This window comes from Trachinotus anak, unplaced genomic scaffold (assembly GCF_046630095.1).
Source record: "Trachinotus anak isolate AG129_WGS33_773 ecotype Australia unplaced genomic scaffold, CSIRO_AGI_Tana_v1 ptg000032l, whole genome shotgun sequence".
In the NCBI taxonomy this organism is placed as follows: Eukaryota; Metazoa; Chordata; class Actinopteri; order Carangiformes; family Carangidae; genus Trachinotus; species Trachinotus anak.
The window spans coordinates 8,530,691-8,553,695 of NW_027273883.1; the positions used below are offsets into that span (position 1 = coordinate 8,530,691).

General features: G+C 42.0%; 1 protein-coding gene across 1 annotated transcript; it reads right to left on the reverse strand.

Annotated features, from left to right (window-relative positions):
* Nucleotides 1-4,677: 4,677 nt before the first annotated feature.
* Nucleotides 4,678-22,116, reverse strand: stk40 (serine/threonine kinase 40). The gene is made up of 11 exons (XM_071469365.1): nucleotides 21,915-22,116; nucleotides 18,293-18,419; nucleotides 17,706-17,791; nucleotides 16,903-17,046; nucleotides 15,594-15,818; nucleotides 15,258-15,310; nucleotides 11,031-11,146; nucleotides 9,452-9,596; nucleotides 8,980-9,099; nucleotides 8,637-8,721; nucleotides 4,678-8,367 (listed from the first exon to the last, which is right to left on the reverse strand). The coding sequence occupies exons 2-11, from the start codon at nucleotides 18,408-18,410 to the stop codon at nucleotides 8,149-8,151; spliced, it is 1,311 nt and encodes a 436-aa protein (XP_071325466.1). The 5' UTR covers nucleotides 18,411-18,419; nucleotides 21,915-22,116; the 3' UTR covers nucleotides 4,678-8,148.
* Between the last annotated feature and the right edge of the window lie 889 nt (nucleotides 22,117-23,005).

A 23,005-nucleotide genomic window follows, 5' to 3' on the forward strand; every position in this document is an offset into this window, starting at 1 on the left:
CCAGGCTGACACCACCTCGTGGGATTGCCGCGTGAGAGTATATTTTTTTTATTTGGAAGGCATGTAAAGTAAAGTGAACAAAGATATCATACATATGGCACAATGGTGCTTTTCTTTACCAACATGGCCCAGAGGCCTGGATCTGATTCTGTCATGAAAAAGAGTAAAAAGAGTTCTACATCATCACCACACAGAGAAGATCCCATCTCACTAAATGCTGACCCAAATTTACACTAATCATACAATCACTCTGCTCTCAATCAAGAAATGAGCTCAGAGGTGGTTACTATTTCAGAAAGAGGTTGTTTGGCTCGAATGAAAATGTTAAATTTTTCATGTTTTTTTGGGTTTTTTTTTTTAATGTTTCCAGAAGATTTATATACACATCATGTGTTGTGTTTATTTCCTATGATTGATAATCAAGTCAAATTCTGATACTTGTTTTCAGGTTAAACTGAGGAAAAATCCTTCATTCATTAAAACTACAGTAGCTCTTCCACAAATACACAGTATTTATGAGTTTTAACGACGTCTGTTAAACATCACTCCAGCATGAACCCCGTCGATCCACACACACAGACACACACACAAACACACATTTAAAACACACACATGCCTCCTTGTTCACCTTGTGGCAGGCTGTTCTCATAGTGTTGACAGGGCAGACAAGGGCTCCCATTGACAGGGTCGCCCTCCTCCCCGAAGGACCAGATGTTCAGAGTTAGCGGGCAGTTTGAAAATGACACACTCATTCTTGCGCCATTTTGGATTTCCCTCTCAGCTTCTGACAGATGGGTTTGAGGAGGCGAAGAGAGGTGGAAGGAGAAGAGGGAATTCAGCCAGATACTTTGCTCAGTACGTGGCTGAAGAAGAACAGTTCAGTAAAAGACCGGAAAACAAAAATGGCAACATATGAACAAACTTTTGATTCTCACCCCATAACGCTCCACCGTCATCGTGTCTGGCTCTTCTCAGCGTCTTCCTCTAGAGATTTATGCACCGACATGATAGAGCCAAGCCATGTGTAGGCAAAATATGCAAGAACCGGATGAACCAGAACAACCCTTCTGCATCACGTCAAATGCAAACACACTAGACGCGAAAAGCAGAATGTAGATGTCAAGTGTTTCAGGACAAGGCCACAGAGAGACACAGCAGATGTAAACATCTGCTCTACACTGATGGGGTTCAGGTGATTATGAGTAAGAGGGGTTATGCCCTGGGTCTGCATGAAGCACTGGTGGGTGTTGATGACTAAAAATGAGACGTGACAACTGCAGGATCTTTTAAAGAAAGAGAATAATACAAAAAAACCCAACTACAATTACTGCCTCACGTTTGTATGTCACTGCCACTCAGAGTGATATAAAAAATTTACGATCTGTGGAATTTTGTCATAACTGATGAGTGAAGTCTTGAGTAATGGCTAAATAGTGTTTTGTGAGGTCACCTTGACCTCTGACTTCGAAAGTCTTATCAGTTTATCCTTCAGTCCAAGTGAATGCTTGTGAAATTTGAAGAAGTTCCTTTGAGACGTTACTGAGATATTGCGTTCACAAGGCCGGGACTGTGATTTGTGAGGTCACTGTGACCTTGACCTTTGACCTTTGACCACCAAAATCTTATCAGTTCATCCTTCAATCCAAGTGAATGCTTGTGTCAAATTTGAATCTCAGCTCTGTACGTAATGCAGAGCTGAGGAAATGGTATCAATCTAATGCTCTAACTTTCAGACCCAAAGTCTACGTCAGAGAGAAGTCTATGAATTGGTTTTCACGTGAAAGTCTGACACATAGTGTCACGTTACTGCAGTTTTGTTTTTGTTTTTTTTATGAATTTAAAGCAATGCATGCTGCGGAAAACAGTTGGTTCATCACTAAAAAACAGTTCCTTTCTGTGCTGGATTCGGTCAGTGTCCTGTTCAGTTCCCTGAATGTATTGCTGTAGGGCACACACACCATATGCACAGTGCCACAACAAAGTGTTTGCCTCTGTTGGGACCAGATTCATAGCCACATCACACAAGTCACTGTCTGTTACTGAATTAGGTTGCTCTTTTTAATGTGGGCACAATATGAGGACTAGTGGTTTTGTTACCTCGTTTGTTTTATTGTCTCAAATGTATGGCTCATGTTAAGATTATAGATTTCAAAGCCACACAGTGTAGGTTTGAGAAACGGTGGCACATGACAGCAATTAACTGAACTGTGAAATAAATGAAAACAAGGATGAAACAAGGATATCTGAACAATTTATGTGTTTTTTTTTTTGTGGTTATAACTGCTCACTGTGTGGCTAATAGCTCTGTGTAATGGTGTTTGATCATCTGTTTTATTATCTATTATAACACTCAAATGTGAGGAGTGAGACTAAACAAAGTAACTTAAAGTAAGTAAAGAGAAAACTTAAGCAGATGTTTTCCATCCTTGCAACTCATATGGGGACTGTATGCACATGTTCTGAGGTCTGTTTTTTGGCCATGACAGCTTGCCAGCAAAAAATGAGCTTGAGAAAATCATAATGCTGCAAATCTCATCTTCTCCTCTCCTTTATGGGTCTGAAACGGTATCAGCCAGACACATGAAAATGCTTATTCAGGGATCTGTGTCCTCAAATAGGACACAGTATACTGGATATACATTTTACAAATGTAGATTTTCATTCCAGTGGTAGATCTCAACAACTACTGGCAAGACTGACTGAAATGTATTCATTGTCTCCAGAGGATGGGTGGTTAAAGTCTGTTACTGAGCCAACTTACACCCAAGAAAAAAAAAAGCATTTTGTTTGCACAGTCATGCTTCTTAAAGGGTGAACTGTTCAGACTTTGAACACTAATTTTCCCCTGGCAGTGTCAAAATGTCAACTTTGCATAAAAGATATTTCATTATGTAACAGTGATACTTTCATGAAACTGAAGCAAACTTTAATGCTCTCTTGGGAACTTCTTGGGAATAAACGCTTTTGATTCTAATGATTATAATGACAGCAAGGCTTTAATTTTCAGGCCAATCCCTAAGGGCCTTTGAAAATTAAATGTTTTTGCTTTTGAGAAAAGGAAGTCCTTTTCTTTTGCTTTGATTCGTAATTTAGACAGTAAGAAGAATATAAACAGTAGATATTAGACAGTGCTAGACAATGTTTGATAATTAGCCAGCAGAGCCACATGTTCAGAGGCAGGAACTTCCACCAGCCACTAACCACTCAACTGCATGACATCTGATGTTTAACGCTTTGAGGCATAGATCAGCAGATTTTGTGTCTCTGCTTTAGGCAGCCGTGAGAACGTTGTTTGGTGTAATTGAAATGTTTTTTTGCTGCAGACACACATTCACAGGCTCTGACAGACATAAACACCTAAAGATGTAATGCAGCTGTGCACTTAAATCACTCATTGCAAACACATTTTTAACAATTAAATACACAGCTACCAGTGAAGTACAGAGAGAGAGAGAGCCATCACAAAACTGCTGCATACACACATCTGGAAATGTGGATTGTTTATCCGTTGTCATCCATGTCCAGCTGGATAGAGCCTGCTCTTTTCCAGTGAAAATGAATACGCAATGCTCTCTAAGGTAATTAAGCAAGAACATTGCATATGTCTTAACAATCGTTTGTTTGAAACACACATGGATCCAGGATGGACCTCCTCAAGACCAGCTGGTTGTAGTTTATGGTGACAAAGCATCTGTGGAACTTTGACCCTTGAGATCTCTGGACTTTTCTACATAGCTTGACATGCTGGGAGAGGGGTGTAATGACCCACAGCAGAGACCCAGTTGAGACACAGAGGGGTGGGAGAGGTTAGTCAGTATTAAATTATTTTTTCAAGTTAGGCAGCGCAGCATTTTGTCTTTGGTAGCTACTTATTGACTGAAACTGGTCTGCGTGTAGTGGGTGAAAGAGTTAATTTCCTTCAGTAGGAGCCACTTGGCACATGATATATATGATACAGATGTGTATCACTGAGGTATTTATAAAAATAAATAAAAAAAAAAAAAACCTAACAAGATGATTCTGCAGTGTTTCATAGTGACTGGTCATGCAACATTTGCACATGCCATTATCACAGATTTAATCAAATACATTTATCAGGCCTGCTTATGATGAGATTTCCATTTGTATCTGTGTGTATTTTCTGGCAGGCATGACATGATTTCTAATGGAATTAATGCCCTGCTCAAGAGGGTGTGTGTGTGTGTGTGTGTGTGTGTGTATGTGTGTTCAAAGGCCTGAGGTGAGGTGGGGGAAATCGGCAGAGCAGCCCACAGGGTCCCGTGGTGCTGTCAGAGTCAGCAGGAACCTTCCTGTTTGAGCACGTCTACCTTAGTCTGATCCAAAACCCAACTCACCGCAAGACTGCGGTGGTTTAGACGCACAGAGAGTCGATTATTCTATGTTCCGTTCGTTCTTAACACAGATTTCACCCTCTGAGGCCTGAGACCACATCATGTGGCCATCAAGCACATGCAGATGGCCAGGACAGTACAACTGAATTTCTGCTGTAGATCGTATTGTCCACATCTGGTGGAGATATATGTGGAAGCCAACAAAGAAGAACATTCAGTGTTATGTCCTCTCGGTGCCAACATCTCCTTTCAGTTTCATTTTTTAAGAAAGTGCTCCACCTGGTGGTACTGAAAGGAAATACAAGAATACAAAGACATGACAGAGTTGAATGTTTCCTTATCAAAGTTTATTGCTGACATGCATGTAGAGATCTGATGACGTAGAAAAATATGTTTTTTATACAAACGCGTTTCATCTGTACAATTACGCAGTTTTCTGTATCTAGATGCCCATGTCCGACCAAGCAGCTTACAACACATTATCCCATTGGGTTTAAACTACACCACATTTCATATCCTACACTAGGTTTCCAGTTGAAACTGTCAGTAATATATTGATTATATACTGACGACTTAATAACTTTAGAACCAGGGTGGGGAAAAAAAAGATTTTATGAATTTTTTGAAAAGTAATACTATTCATCAAATTATAAAATATAATTCTTGCTCTGGATTTAACTTTTAGGACCCAAATGAGTAATTATCAGCTTCTCCATCCATTACTCTGGCACAGCTTGCAAGTTCAAAATCATGCAACAGTCACATGTTTTACACAGAGTTTAACCTCACACTATTTCCATGCTTTTCAGTCCACATTGCAGTCTACCAGTACGACTCTGTAAAAACAAACATTGAATGTGGTACAATCCACTAGCTATAAAGTGAAACACTTTTTGATTAAGGGGGGGGCAGATAATAACATCTACATCAAAGGTTTTTTGAACCTCTAGTTGCTATTCTGTAGCTGGGCATCATGGAAGATGGCGTGAGACATTTCCACAGACGATCACTTAATGTCAGCATTCAGCAATGGCTACAGTGTTCATGAAACACCCTTCTCTGATGAACAACCTAGACTACTACAATACTGCTGTATTCCCATGGAATTCACATTGAGGTGGGAGAAAGCCGACAGCTCTCTTTACATATTATTTTAGCCTCCGGATGTGGTGGTGGTTGATGGCCAACGTGGCCTATAATGCACGTCAATTGGTATGTGTTGGAGCAGAGTTGTATCTCACTGGGTGGAACTACGTAAAATATGACTGGCACAGTCATGATGGTACATTATTTACATACTGACCAGAGAGTGCAGCCTTGACCGGGGGATAGGAGGGTTATGACAGGGGGAGAAAAAAAAAAAAACACAAAAAAAACACTACAAAAACCCTCCCGTGAATCAAGATAACGTGCGAGTATCGTTTTGTATTCTGTAAAAAATAGAACTATGCAAAAGTCAGTCTCGTTATTAGTGTAGCTTAAGTTGACCACAGACAGTGGCAAAATGGCAAGAGAATGATTTAGGAATCCAAAGAGGAAAAACAATAAGATGCTACTTGTTCATTAATGTGACTGGAAGGATTAAAATGAGTTTGTTAAAGTAGAGCCAATGTTGGAGCTAACAACACTTCTTAAAGCTGTGAGAGCAAAGGGATTTGGGACGTGTTTCACTGACATTAGTTACACCCAGTCTTAGTCTAAGAAACCTAAGATATTTTCATTCATAAAGAAGCTTTTAGACCGAGTATGATCCATGTCTGTGATACAAGCCCCAGAGGTTTTGGGAGGGAACCGGAGGAGGAGTCTACACTAGTGAATAAATAAATCAACATGAAATTACAAGAAAAAAGTCGACGTAAAGACATTTGAAAATATTCCAGAGCCTATGTTCATGCAAACAGATTGAATATAAATAGGAAGAAATCTAAAGAGCCTGAAGCAGGTACCAATACGCAAAGGCAAAATGCAGTGTACAGATGCCTAACAGTCACTGGTTAGTAGCTTTGCCATGGTTTGAAGACACACTTTGATAAAAGAGAAGAACTCACCAACAGCCAAGAAGACCCAGCAACTACACTTAAACCCTATGAGTATGTATTTTCATTTCTCTGTGAAATATTACAGTATCGATTACCAGCCACCGGCCAGCCTCTCAGAGAGCCTATAAAGTGAGATAATACAAGCATATACAAGTTGAACTGGAGAGAGGGCTGCAGACTGGCAATAGATATGTGATATTTTCCAATCTTAAGAAAGCATTCATGACCATCACTAAAACATTTTGTCAAGCCCCATCTTTGCAAAGCCCACTCTGGTTTTCACAGTGTCTGCCACTGAGGCAGGCCAGATAACAGAACACAAAGACTGGAGGATAGCTTAAAGGGTCTGAGGCTGTCAGAGGTTAACAGCTCGACAGCTCCGCAGACTCTTATTATGCCTGGCCAGAAAAAACACACAAGCACACACTCATGGATACTGCAGACATGTCAAAGCACAGAATGACAGTTCACATTCATACTGAAAAACACTTGTCCCATGATCTGTGATAAAGAGAAACAGGGAAGTTGGAATACCTGGAAGCCATTTGATTCTGAATGAGGCTGTGGGTACCAGTTTCCTTGGCTAAGAATAATATTAAGACATGTTTTTTGGCAATAGAAACATGACAGTGCCTGATCTTCACTATAATGGCACTGAGGAAGTGTTACCATCAATATACCTTGGCAGGGAGGATCCAACAGTTTTTCCCCATTCAGTTCTTGGCATTGTGACTTCCAGGTACCTCACACTAGCTGCCTAGATGCTAAAAATAGATTTCCACAGGGGTGAGCAAAAGCAGGAGACAATGCATTCTGTAAATATCAAAGGATGCTTGTACTTTGATATTCAATATCTTCAAAGCAAAGGTAGGGATAAAATGCTACTTATTATGGTAAATATGATAAAAAGCTTATTCAGATTTTTCGAAACCACTGAAAAGGTTTCAAAGCATTATCACTGACAGAAAACATTAATGCTTTATGTCACTGGTGGCATCAAGACTCCTTTGTTACAATCCCTTGTCTCAGAACAGTGAGCATGGTTTACCAACAGAGAAGAGAGACAGAGAGGTAGATTGATTTGAAGTCAGAGTTACAGACAGGAGCGGTCTGAATCACTTTCGATACAGGAAAACAGTAGAGAGGAAGAGGAGGGAGTGAGAAGAGGAGGGTGGAATGGAGGTATAGAGAGGTGACGGCTGTGATTAGGTGACTTTACTTGAGGCAATACCATTAACCACTGGGAAGAGAGAGGGTTGCTACATGATTCTGGTCCTGTATTGCTCAGGGGATCCAGAGTTGACGGGTAAAGTGTTACAGTAGGGGGATCTCAAAGGAGGAGGAGGAGGAATATGGGGTTAAATAGTCTCTTCAACACTTGAGGCAGAGCCTCGTGTTAGCCCCGTGTGTGACTGTGCCATCAGGTTTATTGCACAGTGAGATCTGACTGTGGGTGACCTGAGGGCAAAGAACCTTTGGTTCAGATCTTCCTCCAGGCCTTTCCATATTTCACTGGAGGATCCAGACATGAGGAGTGAAGTTCTGGGTTGGCAGTTTGTTCTAGTGCCCTCCTCCTGACTGCTCCACCTAGCTAGCCCAAAGCCCACCTACGAATTGGGCCGTCTATACCTTGGTTTGGGCTTGGGCCCATGTATGCATGTTCAGCTTTGGGGCTTATTCTCCTCCATCCTCTCTGGACTCCGCAGGTCTCTTAACTCTCTGGAGAGACCAGAGAGGCTGCGAAGGGTGGTTGGGGACTACTTCCGGAGGAAACGCTGTGCCAGGATGGCAGCATCTAGTGGGCTGACAGGCTGCGCGTCATGGCCCAGACGCCTTACAGGTGGGATGTTGCCAAACTGGCGCTTGGTGAGAAAGCTCTTAGCCTCATGGATAGTGTTCTTCTCTTCAGCCAACAGCAGCTGCTGGCGCATGTAGTTCTCAAACTCATACTGTGAAGATTCTTCTATCACCTTGGCCTGAGGAAAGAAAATGTATTCTGTTCAATGTGGCACAGCATCTGGGCTGAATGAAATTAGCTCTCAGTGTATCTGAGAGGTAATGTAAACATGAGGCAAAACCACATGATGAGATGAATTACATCCACCCATTTCCACTGTTACACCTAATTTGCATCTAGCTATTATAAAGGGTGAATTCTTTTTAAGTACCTCTATTCTATATGGATTTGTCCAACAGGTTCCATTTTCAGACCTGTGACTATGGAACCTGTAATTTAATAATTTACCTCTTGCAGATGTTCTGGGTGATTGATCTGGTCATCAATATCTGGCACCACCTGCAGAGGGCCACTCAACGATGAAACAGTTTGCCTGTCATTAGGAAAACACAACAAAGATGATGATTAACATTACTGAGCTGTTGATTGACAGTACTATACTTGTGTGTGCTCACAATTCACGTGCCTACAAAATCAGATCATAAATGCAAAGCTAACGAGCAGAAACTCATTGCAGTTAGTAGGACACATTTTACACAAATCAATTTGTCAGTCGTTACAATTATTTCTTAACTCTTCGACAATCAAGACAAAAATATTTTTTGTAAAAGCCAGCAGGGGGAGCAATTACCATGAGGCAATGATGGCACTAAGCGATTCCAGCACCTCTCCTGCAGTCAGCCTCTGCTGAGGGTCCAGCACCAGCAGCTTTCGGATTAGGCACACTGTGTTCTCTGAAACACGACCATCCCTGTGAGGAGGTGGAGGGAACAGGAGGGGACAGTTTTATTGGTAAAATGTGACTACAGTAAGTCACAAGGCTTCAAAGCCAGTAGAAACATGATACTACTGTTGCTGTAGGTCTAAACTGAACATGAAAATGTGATCATTTCTCAGCAAATATTTTGCATTATGAAATACTTCTTTTTATTGTGTTGTAGTGAAGATCTTGCAAATTCCCTGTCACTATAACTGCAGTTAGAGTTATTTTCATTCTGTGTTTGCAGAAATATGAAAGAATGACTGGAGAATAAATGTTAAACAGTACAAACTGTTCTACTGTTTTCTCCACTAAATGTTACATGGACAGGACAAGTACTCACTCTGGGATAGAGTACTCGGCAGCCTTGATCTTGCGGAAGAGCTCTTGAGGTATGCTGTCATAAAAAGGGAACTGGCCATACAGCATGGTGAACAGGACCACACCAAGAGCCCACATGTCACTGGGTTTACCTCGATACGGCCGACCTGGAGACAGGACAGAGAGGATCAGGATGTGTTTGATATCAAAACATGTATCGACTGTTTAGTCAATAAGCAGATAAGCAATAAAGGTTGACATGAACTTTTTATTTAGTTCAATGACAGTTTTTGCCCTGTGTGACTCAGGGTGATCAACCCTTTATCAAGTTCAATTCCTGTCAAGTCAACAGGTCTAATGATTAACAAGATGAGCAAACACAAACACAAGCAATGACTCCTTTATTTTTCCTCGAAATTTCCAGCACAGAACTGACTTTTGAAAATGGGAAAACCATTTTTATAAATAACCCTGAGCTGTGGATCAGCAATGAATAAACTTGAGCTGGTGAGGGTGGAGCATCATGGCTGTGCATGACCATAGGCAGTGTTGTTACAGCCAGGCAGGCAGCAGCAACAGCAGCAGGCAATTATGTTAAAGCTTGTGACACACACACACACACACACACACACACACACACACACACACACACACACACACACACGGCAGGGGATGGGAGGGGAAGGGGATAGATGGGAGTAGTTTCCCTCCAGTGAGTCATCAGTGTGTGAGTCACTGAAGCTCTGTTTAATTGTGTGCCTGTCACGTTATGCTGATATACACGCCCGGGTTTTATGTACAGTTCGAGTGGCTGGAGGTGAACGATTTCTGTTTGAAATTATTCTCAATCTTGTCCACTATCAGGACGTTGCTCTGGAAATCAGTAAAAATGGATAAAACTGGGGTCTACCATAGAAGTGCTCAAGCATCAACTTGATTGGTGTATAGCATTGTGAAGTTGAACAATAAAAATGGATTTCTGCTTTTTTCAGACAAAGTGTTTCACGTAAAGAGGAAAGTAGCTTCCTCTGCAGACACATACCATGAGAAAATGCAACATCACCATGATAACACAAACAAAGATGGAAAAAAAAGAGCTATTCCTGGCTTTTGTCAGTCCAAGATTGCAACACAACCTCTTTCTTGTTGCCTAATAACCGGAAAATCAAACACAAGACTGACTGCTAAATGTTACGCAATGGCCTACAAAAAGAATCCCAGGATCCCATCTGGACACATATCAAGAAGGGACACTCAGCGAATTACAACATTCTGTCATTTTGGGAAATACATGCAACAATTTTGTTTCACTTGTAGTTAAGTCACTTCACAATCCTATTTCACTTGAATCAGTGGACAGTGGCAAATCTAAGGCAGTGAGGAAGGTTTTCACACCTGTACACAGATGGTCAGTTGCTATAAAAATAAGGTGCGACTGTTTAAGTGCCAGTTTTTGAAAGTGACAAGAACTGGGTGATGCAAACCTGTTAGGGCTAAATGTCAGAAACAAAATTTTCTGCACTATTCAGACTGTCTGAAAAGCACCTTGTTTGTTGCTCTTTGAAAAGAACATGCATGCAACATATTGGCTTTTCACTTACCACTTAATACATCAGGGCTGATGTAGGCTGGACTTCCTCTCTGGTCTTTCAGTAGGTCATCCTCGCTCACCAGGTGTTTTCCCAGGCAGAAGTTGGTAATAGTGATTCGGTGAGTCCTGTAAGCACACATGAACATGCACACAGACCAGATCAATACCTGAGTTTGCATCAGGAATCAATTTTGAATCTAATAATGACCCAAGTATTTCCACTCCTAATAAACACCATCCCTCAGGATTCGCTATTTTCACTTGATGAGACCATGAAAGATACTAGCAAAAGTCTTACTCATCATAACAAAATGTAAGTTCAGAATGTGAAACACTGCACTCACAGCCCAAAGCATGAAGTAAACGCAGGCTGACAGAGACAGAGTGAACTTGCTAGGATGCCTTGTTGTTTTAATAATCTCACGGTTCACTTGGCCTTAAAAATACATCAGTATCTCATGACTGCCAGATGCAAAACAGAGCATGCACACCCAGTCGCATTAGGAAAAAAGTCTCCCATGTCCTTATGTTACACTTTCATTAATTTGTTTGATTCAACACAAAATTCTTCATCTCAGGATCTTATACTTTCTGACCAGGATCTCATACTTTCAGGAGTTTCCCCACTGACATAATATTTTCACATTTTCTTCAAAAATGTCTTTGATTCAGTAGATCCCTGTATGTTATTGAACAAGCAGGTTAAACTCCTTGAAAATAAATCCTGTCAACATTTCTTAGATAAAATCTATAACAATCACAAATGAAAAATTCAAGATAAGGAAATGCACATGTAAGAGAATTTTTAAACTTTAAGACAACCACAAGGTACATTGCACAAAAGTGGGTGCAACATATCAGGAAGATGTCTTGCAGATTTTGTTTAAGTATATATGATGACATTTGCACAAGTACAGAACTGATTCTCAAAGAGTGTTACTTCTCATGCAGCCTGAGATCTGTGGATTACAGATGTCTATGTTTTTGACATAAGGGCCTTTAAACTCTAATGCACTCTGCATTACAAATTCATTGTAGATGAATTTCTCTTAAATGTATTTTGTGCTCTCATCTCCCTCCTGTGTTCTTGTTTTCCTACCTTTCTATAAAAACACTACGCAAACTCTAATGCTCTCCATAAAGTATGTTTATTATCACCAACATCATTGCTTCAAGGCTCAATGCTGTTTTTGATATTAAAGCCACTCCAAACACACTGGCACTTCAAAGTCTGAGGATTCAAATGCAGTTACCAGTGATGTTTGATTAATCTGGTTTCTGTGGAAACAGTGTCACACTGTAACATTTTTCTATGAGTCATCAAGGTAAAATTGCTTGTGGCGGAGTGAAACCTAACAGTATTAAAGCTGAAGGACTGTGGACTGTTCTATATCACTGTTCTTTTTGAAGAGAAAAAAAAAGCTGCACTTTGACAAACATATGAGTCAACCTGTGGCTTGGGATAATTGTCCCGATGACTAAGCCTGCATAGTGATGGGCTGGCAGACGAATATATAAAGCTCAAGAAGATGTAAAATATGTACACAAACGCACAACTCTGAGAGCACCCACACAATCACTCCCATGCTGAACATGCACACATGAAAATGCACTCTAAAGCCCAAGTGCACACAAAAGCAGCCATGGTCTAGAGCCTGGGTCCTCTCTAGATCACGCTTCTCACCCACATCCGCTTTCTAAAAAGCCTGAGGTCAACAGCTTCCCCTATTCTCTCTCACTTTCACACCCTGCTCGCTCACTCACACACACACACACACACACACACACACACACACACACACACACAGAGCTCCCATTACAGCGTCTGGAGCCAATTCCTGTCAAACACTCAATTTTCAACCAAATGCTCCAATCTCAATCTTCCCTTAGAACATTCAGTCCACATAATTTCCAGCTACTTATGTGATTCAGCCGCTTCAACAGCTTTTGTGATCCAAGTCTCTCTAACCATATAGTGGCCTTGTGATCTGCAAAAGGATGGGCCAGAGGAACAGAGTGTGATGCTTCAAGGACCCTCGACATAAAAGCTTCCTTTATAGAGGAGTCTGTCCTTTTGTCTGTGCGCATCACGACCCAGGTTTCTATTCTTGCACCGGAGATTGGGTAAATGAAATTGCATGTTTGCCTCGTGAGGCAAGGGTCCCTAAGGACTAAAGAGAGACCACACCATCTCTGCTTCCTGGTCATGTGACCCCGGGTAAGTCAGGAAACCAGAAACCCAATGCCCCAATGACTTCTCCTCCCTCCCCACAACATTTTGCTGAAAATACACCAGCTGACGAGAAAGGAGGTTAAATGCAGGGCAACTTCTACAGAGAAAAAAAACCATTTCTCAGAAATGATGATTTGGAGGGTTTAAACTAAAAGCCAACCTTAAATATAGCAAAACCTTTTTTTTTAATATAATTTTGAAGGTATATACTGTTGCATCATAGCTACTGCTTGTCTATGTGTTTCAAGAAAGGCATTTTTTGAGTTAATACCAGTGGAGATTCTTTCCCCAATTTCTGTTTTTAATGGCCCGTTCACTGCCATTTCACTCCTGTCAAACACAAATGAGAAATTTCATTCAGTAGCGGTAATTCTGCCCTTAGACACAATTTGCTGATATAAACTGACACACTGAAAATAATTTCAAACAGAAATCGTTCACCTCCACACTGAAAAAGAAGAACAGAACAACAAAAATCACCATGTGATTGTATATGTGTATGTCTATGTCCCCTTAGAAACACAACAAAAGCTACGACATACATTGTCAATGACCCTGCCGATTGATTTATGACATCCTGCTTTCTTAACAGCTGGCTCTGCAAGAGGAAATCGCATTATTCTTGCATAAACTGCTGAGCTTGTTGATGGCATCGGTACATTTCCCAGAGTGATGACGAGCAGTGAGGAGGGGGGATTTTGGGGATCGGCCTGCCTCTAAATTTACCGTCTCTCTCCCATACTGACTGTACTTCATACACAAACAGGGTGGAGTGTCAGAGGAAACATGCAATCAAGCAAAATATGATGCATAAAGGAGGAGGGAAAAGTGAAAAGAAAAAAGGGGATATGACAAATGGGACAAAACAAAGACAGAGGCAGGAAAATGATTCAGGTGTAAAAGAAAATAGAGAAAAAGCACAGTAGAGGGTAAATAAAAGATGACTATGTGTGTGCGTGTGTGTGTGTGTGTGTCGTGCATTGCGGTGTGAGTCATCTCTGAGCTATGGGGCCTTTGGCAGGCCTCTCCTTTGTCTCCAGCTGGGACGGAGTGTTCTGCCTGTCTGCTGCTCTCTCCACCACCCTCCTCCCCTGGCCAAAACACTCTCCTGTTTCATCACCACCACCACTACTACTACTGCTGCTACTGCTGCTGCTGCTGCAGGTGGTGGTGGGGGCAATGGGCACTGGTGCCTGACATGCAGATTGCGTATGTGGTAAAAAGATAAGTCAGGAATATTACATCTCTTGGTATACACTCGATCATGCATATGTGATGCAAGCGTATGAGATGTTTGGATGTGAAGGTGTGTGTAAGCAGGTGTGTTAAACATGTCCTTCCAAATGAACTGACCAGCATTGTGGGATTATCTCCAGGGATGTGGGTGCAGAGGAAACCTTCCAAAGGATCTGCGCAAAATTTATTTAAACTTGGACAAATTCATAAAAAGTGAAAAAAGAAAAGGGAAGCCTTAGCCCCTGAATACATGCACACCATCTCTTAGTACGTAGGGTGTTTGGACAGGGCTTTACAGATGAGTAGTTTTCCATTCTGCAAGGCCTATCTGAACTGCAGCACTGTGACCTGAGGTGCACCCAACAGGGTCCTGCTTGCCATTTAACACTGCTCACACCCCCAACGCCAAACACTCGCCCACTGAGAACAAAGCAGTGGCATATTCTTTGCTCTCTTATGCACCACAGTCCAGTTCACCTTCCGCTTCCAAAAATCTAGCCGAGAATGAATCATCAGCTTTTACTCAACACACAAGCACAGACCCAGAGTCAGGCACAAGAGAGTTAGGCTTTAGATTCCTGCGACTGATCTCACTCTTGGTCTGAGAATGTGACCCTTGCCAAATTCACATTGGATATGGGCTGCTGGGGCCTGCTGAGGCCTCTCGCACACGTGAGTGGAGACAGAATGACTTACTGGCAGGCTAAAATGACATGACCCGATATAATGAGAGAGGGTTTTAGCCAGCCAGCTTGAGCTTTATCTTACCGTTTGTTCAGCACCATGTTTCCCAGCTTGAGGTCTCTGTGCACAATGTTTTTCTGCAGGCAGGAAAGACAGAAGAAAAAAAATGTTTGGTCATATCGTTCCTAGTGAATCATTGGTATCAAAAACATCAGTTTGTTTCTGGGAGTGGCACAGGAACATGGGAAATGAGTAATCAGAAAGGATGTGCTACCAGTAAACAATAACAAAGCAGTTTTTCCTTTAATTTGACAAAAATATTGTAGTACCCAAGCTTTCTCCATTGATAAAAATGGAAAAGTACACAGTCATTGTTCGTATGATCTTGAAGTAGGGTACATAACACTAACCTAGACTAACCTTATGAAGGGCCTCCACCACACGCACCACATCGTAGAAGATGACGATGGCCTCACGCTCGCTTAGTCGCTTCTCCTTTATGACATAATGCTGGAGGTTTATTAGATCTGCTGTCTTGTCGCTGAAGTCATGAGCACATAGGCAGTCCAGCACGAGGCAGATCCGCTTCTTCATCTTGCGTACTTTGTTGGCCTCCACGTCCTCCACTATTTCATAGGCACGATCCTGAAGAACAAAAACAAAGAGGGATGTGAGAAATTATCTTCGGTTCAGGAAGGCACTTCTTTTGCAAGTGGACAGAGTTGATGATGTATTTCAGAAGCACTTTCCACCAGTGTCCAATCAATACGAGTTTAGGCATCCATGAATGCATCAAACTGAATGGATTCCTGTGCTGTACCAGCTGATCAAGCTGATTCATTCAGCTTAGAAAAGCATAGATTCAAGAAGGCCAGAGGCTATCAATCAGCAGCCTGCATGTACCCGATATGAATAAGACACATCCACTCCTCCACACTAGGTGGTGGAGGACGAATAACAAAGGTCATTCCTCTTCTTCTAACTCCAGTCTTAGCAGAGTCACCACTTCTTATTGATTTCTGTACAAGGTTGTCAGTTTTTTTTTTCTTTTAGATGCAGTCAGCACCTCTGAAAGTGTACATTATTAACTGGTTCTCTCACAGTGGAGATGCACTATAATAATCCAATCAATATTGCAGACCTAAATGAATCAGAGTGCATGGTTCAATGCTGCTATTCTGAGAACACCGGCAGAGTGGAACAGACAGGATGTGAAAGAGAGACAAAGAAGGAAAACAGAAAGAGGGAGAGAGAAGGCAGATGGAACAATAACAAAGTTAGAGGAGGAGGCAGACGGGAAGACAGGTGAGGGAGGGGAGGGAGGGGAGGCTCATTGTGAATGGATGGGGCTGTGAATAGAAAACGACTGCAGATAAATGTGGCTATTAATGGTACTCCCACTTCTCTATTGAAACAAGTCTGATAAGGAAAATACATGCAGCTGGCTGGACTAATGACAAGCTTACCTCTGCTAATACAGAGCTAAAAAGAACATGCTGCTACTTGTACTTCAATGGTGACACCATATTATAAACTGAAATGAACGGATACTTCTCCATGGTGATGTTGGTGCATTTATCAGTCTGAATTATGCAGAATGCTCACCCACACAGTGCTGAGTGATACACCAAAAACTATAACACTATCTTTGCCCATGAAATTAATGATTTGACCGATTACATATGAAGCACCTATCTGAATTGCCAAAAATGTGCAGATCTTCGCCTACCTGGAAGAGGCCGTGGTGGTGGACAACCCCATCCTGGTTGTGCAGTAGAGAAAGGAGGGAGTACTCTGTGTGCAGCAGCATCTTCCCCTGCCTCTCCTCCTGAGTCTCGCCTGCAGAGTCCACTCGCTCCTCCAGCGTCAGGATCTGCCATAACCACACAGGAGAACAGAGCAAACATTAGAGGTCACAAGACAAGAGCTCATACAGGATCAGACAGTGGAAAGAGAGCTGTAACCATTTAGTATGCAGCTAATCTTCAGTCCTGACACTTAATCTTTTAATGACTTAAGACATGACATTAAGTTATCTACTTAGTATTTAACAAGGAGTTAAAATCTGTAGAATGGAGATGGCAAACCAGGACTGCAGTTTTAAAATAGTGGCTCATACACCAATGTGAAATAAACAAGCTGTGCAGCAGACACTGATGCACTGTAGCCACGGGTATGGAGAGAGGGTCACGAACCGATTCACTAGATGGTTGTGGGGGTTAAAAGTTGACATTCCAGGTGGGGCGTTACCTTCCTCCCTTCCTTGCACCCCCACCTCTTCTACTAGCCTTCCCTTGTCTAACAGACACTAGATAGCCCCTATAAACAGATTGTTGTTTGCGTCACACTGACAGAGGGGGCCATAAAGTGAACACCACCAAAGCAGGGTCAAAGGTTTGCGTGTATACTGGAACATCAAAGCTTTGTTTTTAAAGATATGCTCACGTTTTTTTATTTAAACCTGTGCTTAACTCACTGTGTTTGCGAGAGAGAGAGAAATGTATAAAAACTTGCCAATCCCAACAGACTTACTTTGAGCTGATAGAAGTCATCGGTGCCATCCTTTCTGGCCAGACACTGCACTATGCTGGGCACTGGTGAGTTGCCCAAGCGAGGCCCTGCAAGGACAAGAAAAGGAACAGCTGCATGACCAAAAGGCAGGCTACATGCCAGAGTGTGTGCTCTCGCTACAACTCATTAAAGGCTGCATGTGCATGTACCCATTAACACCACTAGTGTAATGTTTTCTTTGGCACTCTGCATTGCAAATAGTGGAGGAGTTGTGTAGTAGAAAACATAAAAGACAGAGCATGGGAGAGAAACGCAATTTCCAGAGGGAGGAAATAACCCTGATCCAGCACAGACTCAGACCTTTCTGGCCGATGTCATGGGGATCAGCAAAATTCTTCACATTCTTGTCTCAGGCATGCGTTGTACACAGAGACACCCCACGACCCTCACACTCTTACACATACCTACCATTTACTGATTTCCTGCACACACATTTAACAGCTACACACGTTCACAAAAAAAAATTTGCACACTAGATGCAATCTCAGCCACACAGGCTACTATTTCCATACTTTTGGGGCTTGAGCAAATACTAGTAGCTTCCTTACCAAGGATGAAGGGGCCGGCTCTCTTGGCGTTACTGCCGGATATCCCAGGACATTGCAGCTTGCTGGCCCTGCCTGATGTCTCTCCAGCCCCCCTCTCCGATGAGCGCCGCTTGGACATTCTGGAGCTCTATGGGGGAATAAATCAGATTAGTACACAGGACAAAGATAGTCAAGTTAAAGGATAAGTGCATACATGTGACTGCAAACTCTCAGCTGATGACAAAAAAATAACATAGTAATCAGTAACCAAACAATGGTTTTATAAATAGCCATTTATAAACACAGACTTCACCCAGGGCTTTAGTGGTAGTCCTACAGGCTGGCAGAGAATACAGTGATTAGTGAACAGAAGTGAAAGGAGGTAAACTTCAGGGCAACTCCTCCCAGACTATTTTAAATATCCCTCCCACACATTTACCAACACCTCAGTGTGAATGTGAGACCATTACGGCTCCATTCAGAGTGATGGCTGCTGGTGTCAAGGGTAACACCTCAGATTCAATCTCCCCAACAGAAATGCGAATGTGACACAATCTGCAATTTAAATGGTAAACGCTTTCAAGTAATTGCTTTGCACAAACATGAAATTCTTTAAACAGAGGCATTTCTAATTTACATCTCAGCACTGAACCACATATCCATCTTTAGCTTTTCCTGCTGCAGTGGACATGGGTTTAGAAAATCCTTCCGCTCTTAATCTGCACGTTTCATCTCAAAATCTGTGCAGCGGCTTATCTGTGCAGACCTTCCTCCGAAAGGACATGCATGTTCGAACAAGGCTGAAACAAAACAAAAAAAAGAAAGCAGCCAAGCCCTTACACTATGATAAGGAACTACATTCACATGCCAGAAGAACCAGTGACACAGTGTGACACATCATCATTACACAAACTACTTTAACCGCCATAACAGATCTACCTCCCAGAATTCAGAGAGCAAGAGGTATGCTTTGTTTACTGATACTGAGTTCCTATGTGATGAAACCTCATTTGTTTCTCGTAACAGGGAAGTAGTGCCTTGCACTGAGAGGAATGATTCATCCTACTGTCATCCTGCGTTTCCATTGGACAGAAATGCTTAAAGGTCCAGGTGACAATGCTGATGAGAGTGTGAAATGTGCCCCCAAGACGCTGACATGTACACCATGGCAGCTGAGGAAAATAAAAAAAATAAATGAAACACCTTGTGGAACTTCTGTGCACAAGAAAGACAACACAAAGTGACATTTCTTCGGTAAAATTGTCACTGACCGATAGCAGTGGTGTGCATATGCACAACAGGAGTGACTCAGACTAATAAAATCCAAAGCACCTCATAAACTGAGAACTCGACAACGAATGGAGAGTTGATGAATGCCAAAAAATGTAATATATAACAAGTCTTGCAAGTGAAACATACTAGAGAAAATTAGTTTTTCTAATAAATTAGACCATCTTCCTGTTTCAAAACTAATCGTGCGCCACTCGCCAGTTGGCGTTTTTGGGCAGAGAGGAGGCAGGACAGTTGGCAGTCAGTATGGGCTGGTATGAATTCTCACTTCCATGAGGCTTTTTGTGATCCCAGACAGCAGACAGTGTCATCATCATGTCTCTCGCCCATCTGTCTCTATCTCCACTAGTCATCACCCACTGAGTCTGATGAGCTGAGGTTTTCTGAGAGCATTTATGGCACAAGCCAGAGTGACACCATGTCATCCTGCCAATACTAAGCGAGCATCTTTCTCTAGAGCACGCAAACCAGGGGATAATCGGCTACTGCAATTCATGAGGCTCCTGGGCAGGAAATTATTTAAAGTTTTTTCATCCAGCAGCCAATGTGGCTGGCAGAATCAACAATACACATACTGCTTCCAGTGCTGCCAGATAAATGTGTTTTCAATTGCTGTTTGAGTGCTAGAAATGCTGCTGGATTAAGTAAAATAAGCAGAAGATACAAAAAATAATAGCATTCGATTTGTGGCCATTTCCCATATTTCTAACAAGGTTATCTGTATCTGTAATTGTACCATATATGCATTTCCTTTCTCAACTGCCATACAGTCAGAGTTAAAAACAATATTCTAATTCATACACCTTGGACTTATAACACCAATATGACTCAAGGACAGAAACTGCTACACAATATGTAGCAAATGGACTCAAGGCTACTCATCTACCTACTAAACACCAGCTGAAGTGGTGTGGAGCCAACCCCCAACACATCTAAAAAGCAAAGGTCAATGTAACCAACTAATGCACAGTGACCTAAATGACATCAGCGCAATGACAGCACACAGCTATCCTTTTCTGACACTGCTCTGCCTCTCTGCACAGCCAGTGATCTGGCAAGCAAGACTGCCTCTGACTGTACCAGAGGGAGGACAAGAACAGATACAGCCTCTGAATCATATCACACAAAAGGAGGAGAGACACGCTGCCGGTGCCCACGGGAAATGTGGGCTCCTTAAATAGTATCAGAACAAAACAACCACGTAGGTGTCTCAAGATCCACCCACCCAGACTCCATGCCACTTGTCTGGCTCTGCAGGAACAACTTAATTGCAAAATCAAGGTAGTATCAAGATGGACAAAAAAAAAAGCAAAAAGCACACTTGAGCAGGTAGTAAACATATCAGTGGATTACAGAATGAAGCCAGTGAGATGGTATGATCCAAATCAATAAATCCACAAATAGATCTGACGTGAAAGTCAGCACAGAGAGGTAAAGCAACTCGAAGGTCACACACGCTTCAATCCTGCTGCTTGACTTAAATGTCAATCAGTCACGTAAGCTCACACACACCGTCCCAGCCACAACTGCAGCTGTTGACTATTGCAATAACGACGCCCTTGACCGCACAACAAGACTGCGGACACAAGGTCACACTATAGACCACTTGACAAAAGTAATTACAAATTCACACAGACTGTCAAACAGTATTCGGTGCCATTTTGCGACCACAGCGTCTGGACACCGCTCAGTTCTGGCAGCGGGCACTGAAAGCGAGACGAGTCGTAGAGTAAAACGCTGACGTTATGCCTTTCAACTTGTGCAAAACCACCCGACGAGCTGCTAATAGCCCCACTGGCCAGGTGCTAATGTGTTTTGCCCACAACAATTACCATTTAATCGCCCTAAGACGTTTAAAAAAAAAAACACACATTAAAGATCTTTAACCCGGCATGCGTTAACAACAACAACGTCCGACCCAAGTGGTCATTTAAACAAACACAAACGTACACATTCGTGTCATTTCACGATGTACATTTAAGGGTAGTTAACAAAACTAAGCTTGAGCGCACATACAAACTTAGTACGACAGTAATAGCTGACTGAATTCCTCGGCTAAAGACGCTGCCACAGCTTCAGGCACACCGGCCACACAAAGGGACACACACAACACAACAAGGAGTTGAGCTTTCGGTGCAAACTACAGAGAGCAGTCGTTAGCTCGGTTGCGACTACTTTAACGCGTATCCTTATGTGCCAGAGAGGTTGTAATAAAACTACTTGCGAGCGATGTTCGGTATAGCCGAGCTGGGGGCTACAGAGCAGCCGTGAGGCCATTTAAACAAAGTAGGCAACATTACAGCTGGCTAGCCGTGCCAGAAAGCTAGATAGCAACCTAGTCGCCACCGCTTACCTCGAACCAAAACCGCCGGGTAAAGTCTGCGTTGTCTCCTTACAACATGGACATTTCTTGGGTAATCGCTGTGGTGGATGTGCGGAGGTTCTCGCTTAAACAAGGGAGACCGCAGAGGGTTGGTTTCGGGTTGTTTAGCCTCTGTTACCGAAATGAGCAATTAAGGATAAGCCTCCGCTCTTCGCTGATCGCATCTTTCCACAGCGACAGCGCCACCTGACAACGGAAATGACGCACACGCTTATTTGATTGACAGCCGCGATCGACCAATGGCAACATCCGTCTGCCTTTTCCTAGTAAATGGTTGCGCACTGATGATGAAATTCTTTGGACAACAAAAGTTGCTAAATGAGACAACATTACATCATAGTTGTCTGTACGGGAAATATGTAGCACACACAAATGAAGTTTACTGTGCATGTAAATGCCGGTGTGGACATATAATATCATAATATCACAGTTAGTTTGTTATTTATTATGTCATGTATATACAATTACCCAACACACATCATGGTGAGGACTTGGTGGGGAAATAACTGACAGAAAAGAACATAACTTCTCACATTTAGCATTGCATTGAAAACTGCAACCTATTTCTTATGTCTTAAGCTCTAAAGAAAAAATCTGTCCCAAAAAGTTTCCTCAAACAAGTTTTTTTTTAAATATAATCATCCAACCAGAAGATGTCATCAGAAATGAAGAAACTTCTACTAGAAAGTATAGCTAATAATTACTCATATAAAGAGCAATAAAACATTAAATGGAGGTGCCTAAGTGAAGCCTTTTCTATTCTATTCACTAAATGTACCTGTTTCTATAATTAATGATATTGTGCACATAGAGAGTGCTGACTGATACAATTTTTGCTTCATGTAAGGCTCTCCAATGTCGTTATTTTTAATGAGACACATATTGCACTTCATTTCGGTTAACCATATGACTCAGTGAAACTGTGTATCACTGAGTTCAATCGGTACTTCACCTGATAAATGCATACAATTTTCAATATTTGAAACCAGAAATTGTAATTTGTCAGGGTGTTATTGCTAAGACAACCAACAATACAGCTCAGTAAAAAGTAACTTCCTTAC

What these genes read in the sequence shown, in the direction of transcription:
- stk40 (XM_071469365.1), bottom strand. Translation starts at nt 18,410, where the DNA reads ATGTCCAAGCGGCGCTCATCGGAGAGGGGGGCTGGAGAGACATCAGGC. An exon ending in ATGACTTCTATCAGCTCAAA is followed by an intron (nt 17,047 to 17,705) that starts GTAAGTCTGTTG and finishes TGGTTATGGCAG; the next exon opens with ATCCTGACGCTGGAGGAGCG. An exon ending in GCCGAGTACTCTATCCCAGA is followed by an intron (nt 9,100 to 9,451) that starts GTGAGTACTTGT and finishes ACCTCCTCACAG; the next exon opens with GGATGGTCGTGTTTCAGAGA.